Source organism: Trachymyrmex septentrionalis, unplaced genomic scaffold (genome assembly GCF_001594115.1).
Source record: "Trachymyrmex septentrionalis isolate Tsep2-gDNA-1 unplaced genomic scaffold, Tsep1.0 scaffold32, whole genome shotgun sequence".
NCBI lineage: Eukaryota > Metazoa > Arthropoda > Insecta > Hymenoptera > Formicidae > Trachymyrmex > Trachymyrmex septentrionalis.
In genome coordinates, this window is record NW_017305485.1 from 264,919 (window position 1) to 277,169 (window position 12,251).

General features: G+C 38.5%; 1 protein-coding gene across 2 annotated transcripts in view; it reads right to left on the bottom strand.

The window, feature by feature from the left end:
• Window positions 1-988: 988 nt before the first annotated feature.
• The window catches only part of LOC108750006 (alpha-mannosidase 2), a 189,784-nt gene continuing 178,521 nt past the window's right edge, over window positions 989-12,251 (bottom strand). For both annotated transcript variants that reach the window (XM_018489167.1, XM_018489166.1), the window contains exons 6-7: window positions 4,040-4,508; window positions 989-3,607 (exon numbers count right to left, since the gene is read on the bottom strand). In XM_018489167.1, coding sequence (XP_018344669.1) covers window positions 1,462-3,607; window positions 4,040-4,508 — 2,615 coding nt within the window. In that variant the 3' untranslated portion in view covers window positions 989-1,461. The remainder of the gene's footprint in view (window positions 3,608-4,039; window positions 4,509-12,251) is intronic.

Sequence of the window (12,251 nt, forward strand, 5' to 3'; positions counted from 1 at the left end):
TGTTACCTCTGTACGTTTAATAAAAGAAATTTCTATCGGTCAGCTGTGTATTTATTCACAACGACAAACGTCGTACAAACAGATAAAATTAAGTTACTATATATGTATAAAATTTTAATTCTTTTGTTCTTTGTATAGGCCTGACTCTCTCTGGCCCCTTTTATATCTCCGCCGTGAAATCACTCTTCGATTAAAAAAACCTGACATTCGTGAAGAAATGTAGAAAATTAAACACACAGAAACATTATTTTATCGAAAAACAATGATAACTATGATAACTATATGATTAGAAATTAAATGATAAGATTTCAAAATAGAAATTTTTACACGATATGGACGTTAATAATAAAGAAATTCATTTATTAACAATCCCAAGTCTAAAATATTAATAAATAAGTAAGTTAAAATTACTCCAGCGATAAATAATGGAAGAATTGTTCAAAATTTAAATAATTAAACTAGAGATCGAGATAAATCTGTTCCCAAGTATCTCGTTCCAGCGAATATACATGTATTAATTAGATATCTCAGACTCTGTTTAGAGTAAATTACTAATGTATTTATATATCTGCGTGTATACATCTCACGCCTCTTCCCTTCCCTCTCCCTCTCGACTCCTCTCTTCATTAATAAAACGCAAGGGTACATCGTACAAGGAACAATATGTACAATGGCGCACGCACGCGTTGCACGTTTGTCATGATTAGCAATTAATTGTGCTGCATCGATCGTAATATTTACACGCGAATTCTTCACATATTTGCCTTTTTTTAAATTTCCCGTAAATGTGATGCAACCAACGCGAAGTATTGTCTCGCGAAATTCAGCTAAACTCGAGAAGTGTGATGTGGAAAATTCTTACTTATTAATGATTAATGATCTCACGCGTCAATAATTTACAACGAAACTTATCTGTGATCTGAGAAAAAAGAAAATTTTTTTCTTCTCTTCCCTAAATAAGATTAGTGAAAGAAATGAGATATAAGAGAAAAGAAAACAGTATAAAAATATGATTTCTAGGCCAATAGAGTACATTGTCGGAATTAGCGTCAAAAGAAACTGTAAAAATGCCTCCTTCACATGCCTATGGAATAAAAAATTGATTAAAAAGAATTTTGGAAATCTTTCTTAACGAAAACATTTTTTTTAAATAAAATTCGCAATGGTATGAGTCAATTGTTTAATTCAATTGTCCTAGAGTAGTCAACGTTATTTGTCACTTTTTTCATCCCGCGAGAAATTATCGATTACCTTCGCTGCTGTATCGCTTCCGCAAAGTTCCGTTCTTCACCGCTAACAACGTCACGCGTTACACAAAGAGAGTCAGAGGTAGTATTCAACACGATTAATATACGGCAGTGTCATTTGGAAGGGGCAAGACGCCTGTGTACTCTTGGAATTTTGCTAACCGATCAACGCGAACGGGTCGATATCGACGGCCGATCGGCTTGTGGCTTAGGATCATTGCACGAAGTTCACATTGTAAGTCTCGACTTGCATCGGTTGCAGGCCGATCTCTTGGAAACCGTCTTTCAAACGGGCGCCCGATTTCGTGCCAGTCAACGACGTCTTCGTGACGTTGACCTTGTCGAGCTTGTAGAACGCGGTGCCCTGCGCGAGTCTCTCTATGAGTGGACAGTGCTTCAGGGCGACGTCGATGCCTACGGAGCAACTGTAGCCCTGTCGGTGCAGCACCATGAGCGCGCTGTTCACCGGGAAATGTGGCAGTTTCTGGTCGTGATTGGTGCGCAGATTGAGCAGATGAAGATCACAGGGGAAGCTTTGACTCAGCAGTCTGACCTCTGGCGTCATCGTGACCTCCTGCTCGTTACCGTCCACCACGAAAATATTCACCGGGTAGTTGAGAGTGTTGCTCAGATGATTGGCGAACAGCGACGGTCTCGAGTATTTGTCTTTTTCGCCGCTTATATCTTCAAGTAGCAGCCAATGTTTGATGACAGTCCGCCGATTGTCCAGCAGACCCTCGCCCATGCCCCGCGAATCATCGTACAGAGTTCTGCGGTCCAGCATCACCTCGAGCCAGCCGGGCTGGTAGCTGGCCGCGCCCTGGCAGTGGTTCACTAAGAGCGTCAGTCGGTGACTCGAATCCTCGATGTAGGCCATGGTTGTGATGGGAAAGTAATTGCCCTCGATGCCGATCCGCTCGATCTTGGTACGTTTGATCATCTGATGACCGTTCAGATCGGTGTAGAACTCGGGCGGATCGCCGTTCGAGATATCGGTTTGCAAACGCATAAACATCTCCGTCTCGCGATTCTTCGGCGGCGTCTCAAAGTCCACAATGTTGCGTAAGTAGATAGCTTCGCCGAGGCCGCCGTCGCGATGGTAGATCGCCACATGGTGCGTCAGTAACTTGCCATACTCGACGGTAAGGCGGGAACTTAGGTTACCGCTGATGATATAGATCTTCTGGTGCGGCGTGTACGCCTCCAAGACATCCTTGTCGGTGTCCCGGAGATTAGGATCGGGCATGAAGAGGTAGGCACCACTATGGAACTGCGCCGAAGGATACGCGGCGAACTGCACGGCGCACTGCATGATCTTGCCGGTGGATTTCTTCGTCACGCGCTTCAGGAAACCCGTCTGCCCGTCAAACAGCAGTTTCATTCGCTGATTCTCGAGCTGCACGTCGCCCACCTGCATGGGTTTGATAGGAAAGACATTGTCCTTGCCGCAACGACTGCAGTACACCGTCGAGATGGCCTCTGCCGGCACCTTATCGACTTGCCGCAAGTGGTACGTGGCGATTGACAGCGGCTTCAGCTCGGCTACGAAAAGCAGGACGTACACATCGTGGGTAATGCTCGTGGCGTTCATCACAGGCGCGATCTGGTAGGGTATCGGGTTCTTCTGAGGATCCAAGACTTTGATTTTATATGACGTAACTTTGAGACTGATCACTTCCTGCCTGGACTGCGCCAGTGGATTGAACAGAACGATCTTCCTAGTCTCATGACTGTTCACGCCGATTGGTATCTTCTTCGGCAGCTTCTCGTAGCTGTCTCTATCCGATTCGGACAACACATAGACGGAATTCGACTTGCCGCTGATGGTGGCCGCGAGAGACTGGATGGCGAAGCTTTGCAGGCTCGTCGTATCCGAGATTGACTCGAACAGTTTCAGCGCGTAATCTTTCATAACGAAGGACTTCGAGGTACCGGTAATCGCGTCGTGATGCTGGAATAGACCCAGATTACGTCTCGCCTTGACCAACTTTTCGAAATACGTCTCGTAAAGTTTTATATCCTTGCCGGATTGCTTGGCGAGATTCAGCGTGATCGTGTAAAGGATCTCGGCAGATCTGAGATTCGCCTCGAGCTCGCGGTCCAGAATCTTCATGTATGGTCTGGTAGTGAAGTAGCCGCTCCAATAGGCCGGTCTACCTTCACTGAAAATATCCGAGTAAACGAAGAAGTCGCCTGTCAACGACGGGAACTTGCTCACGCGCTTTTGTATCTCGTGGAAATAGTCCTTCGGCGTGCCAAACACCACCTCAGCATTATACTCGTCCTTCCGACTATTTATGTAGTCCATCAGGATCTTGTAGTTGGTGTACTGTTGATCCCACTCGATCGCGTGGTCGTATCTGTAATACAAATAATAATAGGAAACAATTGGCACGATTGAGAAGAGGAGATTCTTCATGTAAAAGGAAACAAACAATATTTCCAGAACACTCTGCGCTTGTATACGCTTACATACTATATGCATGTTTTAAAAAGTAATATGTATTATGTTGCATAATAGAAAAACAACTAATTGTATCTTCCAATATTAATTATATTTTTAAGTATAAAATAGAAATTTTAACATCATTCTATCGAATTATAATTAAATTATGCGTTAAATTCATTATTTTATAAATTTAAACGATATAAAAATTTGTCGAATATATATCTCTCTTTTCCTCACAAGCAACAACTCGTTACAAAGAAAAATCCAAAATAAGAGGAAACATTAAAAAATATAATAATAAACACAAATATGATGAAAATCGAAAGAAAGTTTCGAAGCAAACCTAAAATCGTCGCCGAGTGGCATCAGCACGACATTGTGAGTGAACAACGAGCCGGTTCTCGCATATTGCTCCAGCAACAGCTCGGCCATCTGCTTAACGTTGTTAGGCGTGATTTCGACGGCGCGAACCGAGTACTCCGTGTATTCGCCGCGTATTTTACGGAAGTCGAAGTTGAGGCAGACGTGCGGATGTGGGCCGCACGAGTGCTTGATGTTGTAGATGTCGAACGGCTGATTGTGGGTGAGCATGTCGGCTGCGCCGTTGCGGTCCCACGGCTGCCGCCAAACAAAGTCGCCGTACTGTTTCTTGGCGAACCACTGCTTCCACGCGTAGTGTATCCTCTGGATCACCGTGCCGGACGCGCCAGAGGCCTTGAGGAAGTAGGGTATAGTACCGCCATGGCCGAACGGGTCGACGGACCAGCCCGACTCGGGTATCACGTCGAGATTCGTTTTCAACCATTGGTGACCTGAAGAATTAGAAAGGGCAGCTTTTCTTATAGCTTCTAAAGTAAAAGATGTGTTTAAAAAATACATGGGCAAAGGAAATAAATAATTTAAGCACGATTATTCGAATTATTAGTTATACACGGAAGAACGATTGTACTGAAGTATCTAAAAATTTAGATACTCGAAAGAATTTTATAGGAAACTTAAGCGTAATAAGAGAGCAATAATGCAAAAAAGTTTTAACGTTTTTAATTCCAGCAACCAGCTTAAATATTCTACTTATTATTTTAGTTCGACAAAATTGTTTTTTCAGATTTGTATCTAGCTAAATTTTTAAATACTTCAACAAAACCGTTCTTTCTGCAATTTTCTTTGCGGCAAGAACATCGCTAGAGAGAAGTATCTTACAAACAAATAACCAAGTACTTTGAAATCATTTCAAGAAGATAATAATTCGTTGTGTCTTTTATTATTATACAGTTTGATATTAAAATATTTTAATAATTTATTTCCTTGAAATATACTTGCAAAGAAGCATTTAGACAGTAATTTCAATTAGACAGTTATATCGATTTCTTGTGGAAGATGCAATTTAGATAAAATAAAAAAAGATTAAGACATTGAAATTTATTCGACTAGAGTCGATTTCAAAATCGATTTTCAAATGAGACGTCATAAAAATGTCATAAATTTTCAGATGCTAAGTAAATTAAGCATTTTTATTTATTACTTTGAATTATTTACATTTCTATAAGTTCGTTATTTAAAGTAAAAATTTTAGTTGGCTAACAGGATTTGATATAACTCGCGTATGACTTTGGTTTATTTTCGTTCAATACTACTAGTACTAAAACTAATCTACAACTTAATTATGGATCGCGTATCGCAAAAGCCGCGTCCGCCGGCCTTTTTTACGGCATGCATTAATTTGCATCGGAGAGAGCTTTTTAAAGTTCATCCTGCCGGGTTCTGCACGATGCGATCAAATATTCATAATGCGGATTAATCCGTTGTTTCCGTGTTCTGAATATTCCAATTCTTCGAGCTAACATATAATAAACGCATGCCGAAAACGTAAATTTTATTGACAGTGTATGTACTAAAATATTAAACGAATGAGCAACATAATAAAGTCATACAATGAAGTGATATATGGGTAAAATGTCGATTAAAAAATCTGAACACTAAACAATCTGTAATCAAATGTATAATTTATAAATTTTACAGCATGTACATTTATAATTTATGCCGTCTCGTTCAGCAAATGTTTTTAATCAATGTACAAACACATGGATATATTTTATTAGTTGATAGAAACGCGTGGTATAAAGTATAATGATGTCTCCATGAAGTTAACGCGAAACAGTCAGTAAGCTAGAGTTAGTTGGAGAGTTAGGGTAAATTAGAGGAATACGCCATTAGAGAAATACGCCATTAGCAAATGGGAAACATCAGGTTCGTCGAAAAAGTTAGCGATACGCCGTAGCGGTTAGAAAGAGAGTTGTCGATCATGCCCGGGCAGAGCCAGACCACGCGGAAACTTACAGCATGATTGGCAAACGAATCCGCAAAATTAATCCAGGAATGCGAATGGAAAACATGGATAGGCTCGCCAAGGGATGGTTAATTAGATGGTTAATAGAATTAGCCCGCAAAGTCAGCAACATTTAGGCGACAGGTATATAAGATTAAAGATATTCTACTCTTTTTCCTGTTCAGTTGTGACAAGCTTAGGTGTCGTGTATGCTATCGGCGCAAACTATCATTCGACTAGTGTTTTTAGCATAATCTCACGAATGATTGTTACGGGTGCGTGGGCAAGTACGATAAATGATATCTGCGAGGCACGCGAAAGGCATGGTCTGTAAATTAAATAGATTATGTCATTTGAACAAAGTGATATACGTCATATCTTATTATATGCGATTTGCAACGGTAATCGTATTATAAAAATATAATATTATTTATCGACTCCCAGAAAAACCATTTTAGACCTAATTGGTATTAATTCCGAAATTTCCTTAATTAGTATTCGCGAGTCCAGTGCAGTTTGAACAGTATTGTTTCAATGTATCATTGTTTAAAATTATGTAATTGGAACACTAAATTTTTGGGAGTGAAATTTTACTTCAAGAAAAGTGATAGTTGCGCCAATCCGGCAAAGAGTGAACTTCACACTTTATTCCTTCAGGAGTGAATTTTTTAACCTAACCTAAAAAAATCAACTCATGATTAATATCTCGCTTCGCGAGACAGAGCGACGCTTTTTTTCTACCGTTCGTTTTGTGCAAAAACACGTCGAATGAGTCTAATAATTTTTAAATCAGATATAAAGACACTAAATTTAACATTTATCAAAGTAAAATTTTAGTCTCTTCGGGGAGTTAAACTATTCACTCTCCACATAGATAGAAAATTGATTCCTATTTGGAGTGATTTTTCACTCTCTAATTGTAAGAGTGAAAATTTCACTTCTATCGGACTGGCGCAACTGTCACTCTATGGGATTGAAAGTTCATTCCCAAAAATTTAGAGTGAACATTTTTTTATTTTGAGGATCAACATCCGGGGAATAAGATTATAATTTAAAATTATGCAAGAGAGACTGTGAAAAATATTTATTATTGTTATAAACAATTTTTCACAACCAGGTTGAAGAAATTACACTGTCCAATTATACTAGGCTTGCAAATACCGATTAAGGAAAATACGAACACCCTCTTGTATTATTCTGTACCGATAATCTCCTTCATGTGAAGTTATTAACGATTTAATAATGCTCTTGGACGTTGAACGGGTTCAACTGAAAATGATTAAATGATGCTCTAATTCTCATACGAAATCGGATTCGAATGAGATTTCCTGAATATCAACAATTATTCAACGACCATACGTACGAGGATAGGAATCTAGCTATTTAGAAAAATCGTTCGCGATTTAATACCATACGGAGAGTATGCGGAAATTAATGTTCACTTTGTGACGTGAACATCTCGTGAATCTACCTAAAATCCAAATTCTCGGGGTCATTCGCAGCTCGCTCGCAACCCGGAAATTGCATCAATTATTCGAGAAAGCCAGAGCTCGGCCGCAAATTGCGCGTTCGTCGTACTATCCCGCCGATGGAGCTTGCATTATTGTGGAAGTCCGGGCAGAGAGAGAGAGAGAGAGAGAGAGAGAGAGAGGGGAGAGACATGGAAGAGATAGTTGAGAGGAGAGAACGTAGATAGGAGCCAAGGTGGGAAAGAGGGACTAGAAGGGTGCCTAATGCGAGGAATAAACCATTAAACTGTACTCAGCCGGTGCTCGACTGATTATAACTCGTTAGAGCTGCACGACATATGTGCATTAACGGAATTATCGCGAGTTACAACGCGTTGCCGCCCTCCCTGAAAGATTGTCTCTTTCATATGTGAATCCGCTGCATTCCCGGGAGATCCGAGAGGGATAATCGGGGGGAGGGGGGATTACTTTCTACCAAGAGGACTGAATTCGACTTCGCCTATTTTAGAAAAAGCTGTAGTTCGCCGGGATATATGTAGGTGGCGTGGTCAGTCTTGAACAAGAGAAAATTTCGTTAACGCGGTAAATTAACGCGTTAAATCCTATTTGGAAGAGAAGTTTAGCAAATCACAAGGAAATATAATCGCGTAAATTAGGTAATGCATATAGTATATGAAATTTTCTCGAATAGAGAATACGAATACATTATATTATTAAGATATATTTTTTCGACTCTCGACTTGTTGCGAACGAAAGAAGGAGAGGAGTAAGAAGGAGAAACTTACGAAAAAGCTGCAGTCACGTTCTGCTACTCCAAGATGGAACGTGCTAGTGGGAAAGTGCAGCATGCAGCGAGAGATGCCACGTGAGAGATACGAGGTATATGCTACCATGGAGTAAATGAACGTGCTAATTTTTTGGCTCCAACTTGATTCCCGTAGAATTTCAAATGTTGACTTTATCACGAAATGCTCAAGGGAGAGAGAAGCGGTATTATTTCTTATTAAATTCTTTCACGTTGTAAATTCTCTCATCCACAATATCCAGATCAAAGAACAAAATGGAAATACGAGAAAGGATAATGTGTATTTATATTTCTCATTAATGCAGAAATATATATAAAGTTCGTTCTTTTCCCGAAATTTTTTTGCCATTTTAATGCTGTTATTTCAAGCCATATCTTATATACAAATTGAGTTTTGAAACATCTAGATGAGATTCCAATCTAATGCAAGTGTCGGAAAAGAATCATGAGGGTAGTAACGTGAATAATGCAAGACCTTCACACTCGTGTCTGTCGTCGATTATTAATAGTCGGATCGGACGTATCGCGATAAGCCGCCGTGAAATTTTCAAACACTACATAAAACAAAGAAGAGGCGAGTCTATCCATAACTGGCCGATAATGAGAGACATCGTGCGCCACTTGTTGCTTTCGTTCTGAGTTCTAATCACCGAAGCCGCTACGTCGGTATGTACGATCTTTACACTTTTCCCAGCGGAGCTCGTCGAACCGAGCTCATTAATCGCCATTAATTAGCATCGACAAATCCTCCGACGGACGCAATCCCAATTGGAACACGTGATTTATACTGACGCGTCCATTTTTATCGGATTTATTATCCATAATTTGATGTTAAACGGTATCGTGTCGTTTCAGCTTCCTCACTACATTTTTGTTAGTTTTTTCATACGGAATTTTTTACAGTATAGTAATTTACAGTATAGTAATTTATGATGTACCTAATAATTTATCATCGAATTTTTATAAGACAAGTAAGCGAAAAAGACCGCATTCAGTCAAAGCGGATATTGCCTGATAATTTGCTTAAACTGGAAATTGCAACATTCATATAAAAATATTATTGATATATAATCTCGAACGTATAATCGAATGAGGTCAACACACGGGTTATTCCAAGCATCTTATTTATTTAATTTGGTAATTAAAATGAAGGAGCTCTTGGATACATAATCATAAAAACAACATCATAATTTAGCATCAATCCGTTTTACTTAATTTAGCTTATTATGTTCAAGCTATTTATATAACGAATATTTTTCTCAAGTATTACATATTTGTATTGAGAAGGATCCAAATTGGCGATCGAAACGTCTACAATTTTATATATAACGAATAAAATTAATTACACATGACTAACTACTAGTGTTGGCTCTTATAGGCATCTTTATACTTTGATTAAAATATTATTAGGCATACATCTTGGATGCATCTTCATTTATGTTCGTGTAACTCCATAAAATATCAGTGAGACCATTTCTAAAGTATCGATCTGAACAGAAGAGATTTCAAGCTGTAAAATGCTTTTTTAAACATCTCGATGATTTTTTACGAAGTTATTCTTGAAATTTGCCTATTTTTGTAAGCTGGAATAGAGGTGATCCTTTAATTTTGTTGAATAGTGTATATATATCTTATATAACAATTTAAAAATAAATTATAAAAAATAACTTATAAACAATAGTAAGTGAAAATCCACCGAAAAATATTCAATACAAATAAATAAAAAGATTAGCCGTAAATGAAGATGCATCCAAAATCTTTTATAAAATTTGCGAAATTTTACGGCGCGAATTAAAATTGCGCACAAATGCAGTTTATAGTTTTCAAAAGAACGAATCTTTAGCTTTAATTTGCTTTTTTATTGACCTCAATACGACTTTTTTTCATCGAGTTATCAACATCGAAGCAAAAAGGGGCATTTTTGCTTCAACGAAATAAATGAATAAAAAAAATTGTACAAAACTTCATAAAAAACAACAAAAATTAAAGGTAAAGATTCACTCTTTCGAATGTAACCGCATTTGTGTACAATTTTTAATTCGCCCCATGGAATTTTGCATATTTCGTACAAAATTTTGAAATTTAATGCGTTTTCATTTATGTGTAACAAAATACCATCAAGAACAATTTTTTAAGTACCGATCTGAAAAGTAGAGATTTCAACTTGTAAAATGCTTTTTCAAACATCTCGATACGATGAATTTTTACAAAGTTATTGTATCTTGAAGTTTGTTTATTTTTCTAGGGTGAAACAGGTGAACGTTTAATTTTGTTGAGTAGTATATATAAATATGTATACATTTGTATATATAAATGCTTGAAAATTTCTCTGAATTACAAAATTATACCGTACTGATCAGCATCAAAATTTTGTGGACAGACTTTTATATACGGCACTATAATTTACATTTAAAACGCATGCCGAGTTCGCCACAAAGCGAGAAAACTAACGGATTTTCCTGTCAAGCAGTATTTACGGGATTATTCTGTGCACATTGCAACCATGCGCCTCGCTAATTGCAGCTAATTTCCAGCGTCGGTATCGGGCGAACGAAAACGACCGAGAGATTCTGTGACAGTCCGGTAATGGACCTCGTCTCGATGTTTCCGGTTATTATCGTTCCTCGAGCGTATCACAGGTGAGTCGGGAGGGAATAGCTCGCGTTTATCTCTGCGATTCACATTGCAATCGTCGGCTACCTGGACCGTCATATTGTTTTCCCTGTTATCGAATACGCGCTCCTCGATTGTGGGAAAACATTTCTCGCTCTGCTGCAAACGTCTGCAGTCACACGATTGGTTTTTAGTTCTGCAACCCGTGAAAAGAATGAAACGGACAGAATAGAAACATAATAAACTCCAAAGGTAGATAATACTTTATAAATAAAAATAGATAGAGAGAGACTTTATTTATTATTAAATAAATAATAAAAATAAAAATATAACAATCTGGATGAAACTGCTAAAGTAACTGTAGGGTAAACTAATAGAATATAAATAATATTAATATTAATAATTGAGGTTTTTTTTTTTTAAAGTTCTCGACATTATTCTTTTTACGTTTTTATTTTCCGACATACGCGTGTGATTTAGATGAAGTATAAATATAAATACACTCGTTTGATGTACTTGAAATTAAAATAATGATATACACAATGGCGAGTGACGGTAACGGTGATGCTCGGATCCGAAATGAGACAGACAAGCGGATAATTAATTTGTCGTGTTTATGATTCATGGGGAACGGATTTCCATCGCAAACACCCCGCCATTATGATACGATCGTTCCATTGTCCTTACGTCGAATCAGGCCGGCTCGGGGTCGTATATCAGTTGGCTATTCTGATCGAACAGGTGCGATCGGAATGAGATGCGCTCGTGTACGGCCTCGTAAATTATGCCGATCCGCTCGCCATGCGTGACGTACGCGATTTGTTGCGGGATGCAGTTGCGGCCGAATGCATAATTCTACACGCGGAGATTCGTCCGTAATGCCGCGCGTGGTTGCGGTATTCAGTTTGATAAAAACGAATATATAAAATCAGCCGGCGCTCGATCGATATGCAGAATTTAATCATCGCCGATTTCCGCTCGTGCGTTAATAGTATAATTAGACGTGTAATAATCAGAACTGTGTGGGTTTTTTTTAGAATCTTATGAAATATAACGTAGACTAAGTTTACTTTATTACATTTAACAATAATGATTCAGCTACATAATTAATCCTGCAATGCATACACAGCCTATTTTTCTAATAGAAATTCTCTCTTAAACAGTTATACACATGTATGTATACTTAAACATCTCGGGAATGATTTGCTTGTAAATTGAAATATACGTAATATGAAGTAACTTATACCAAAATTCCGAGTTCTCCGGCTTATTCCGAAACATTCTCTGTATGCTCGAAGTTTCTCTCTCTCTCTCTCTCTCTCTCTCTCTCTCTCTCTCTCTC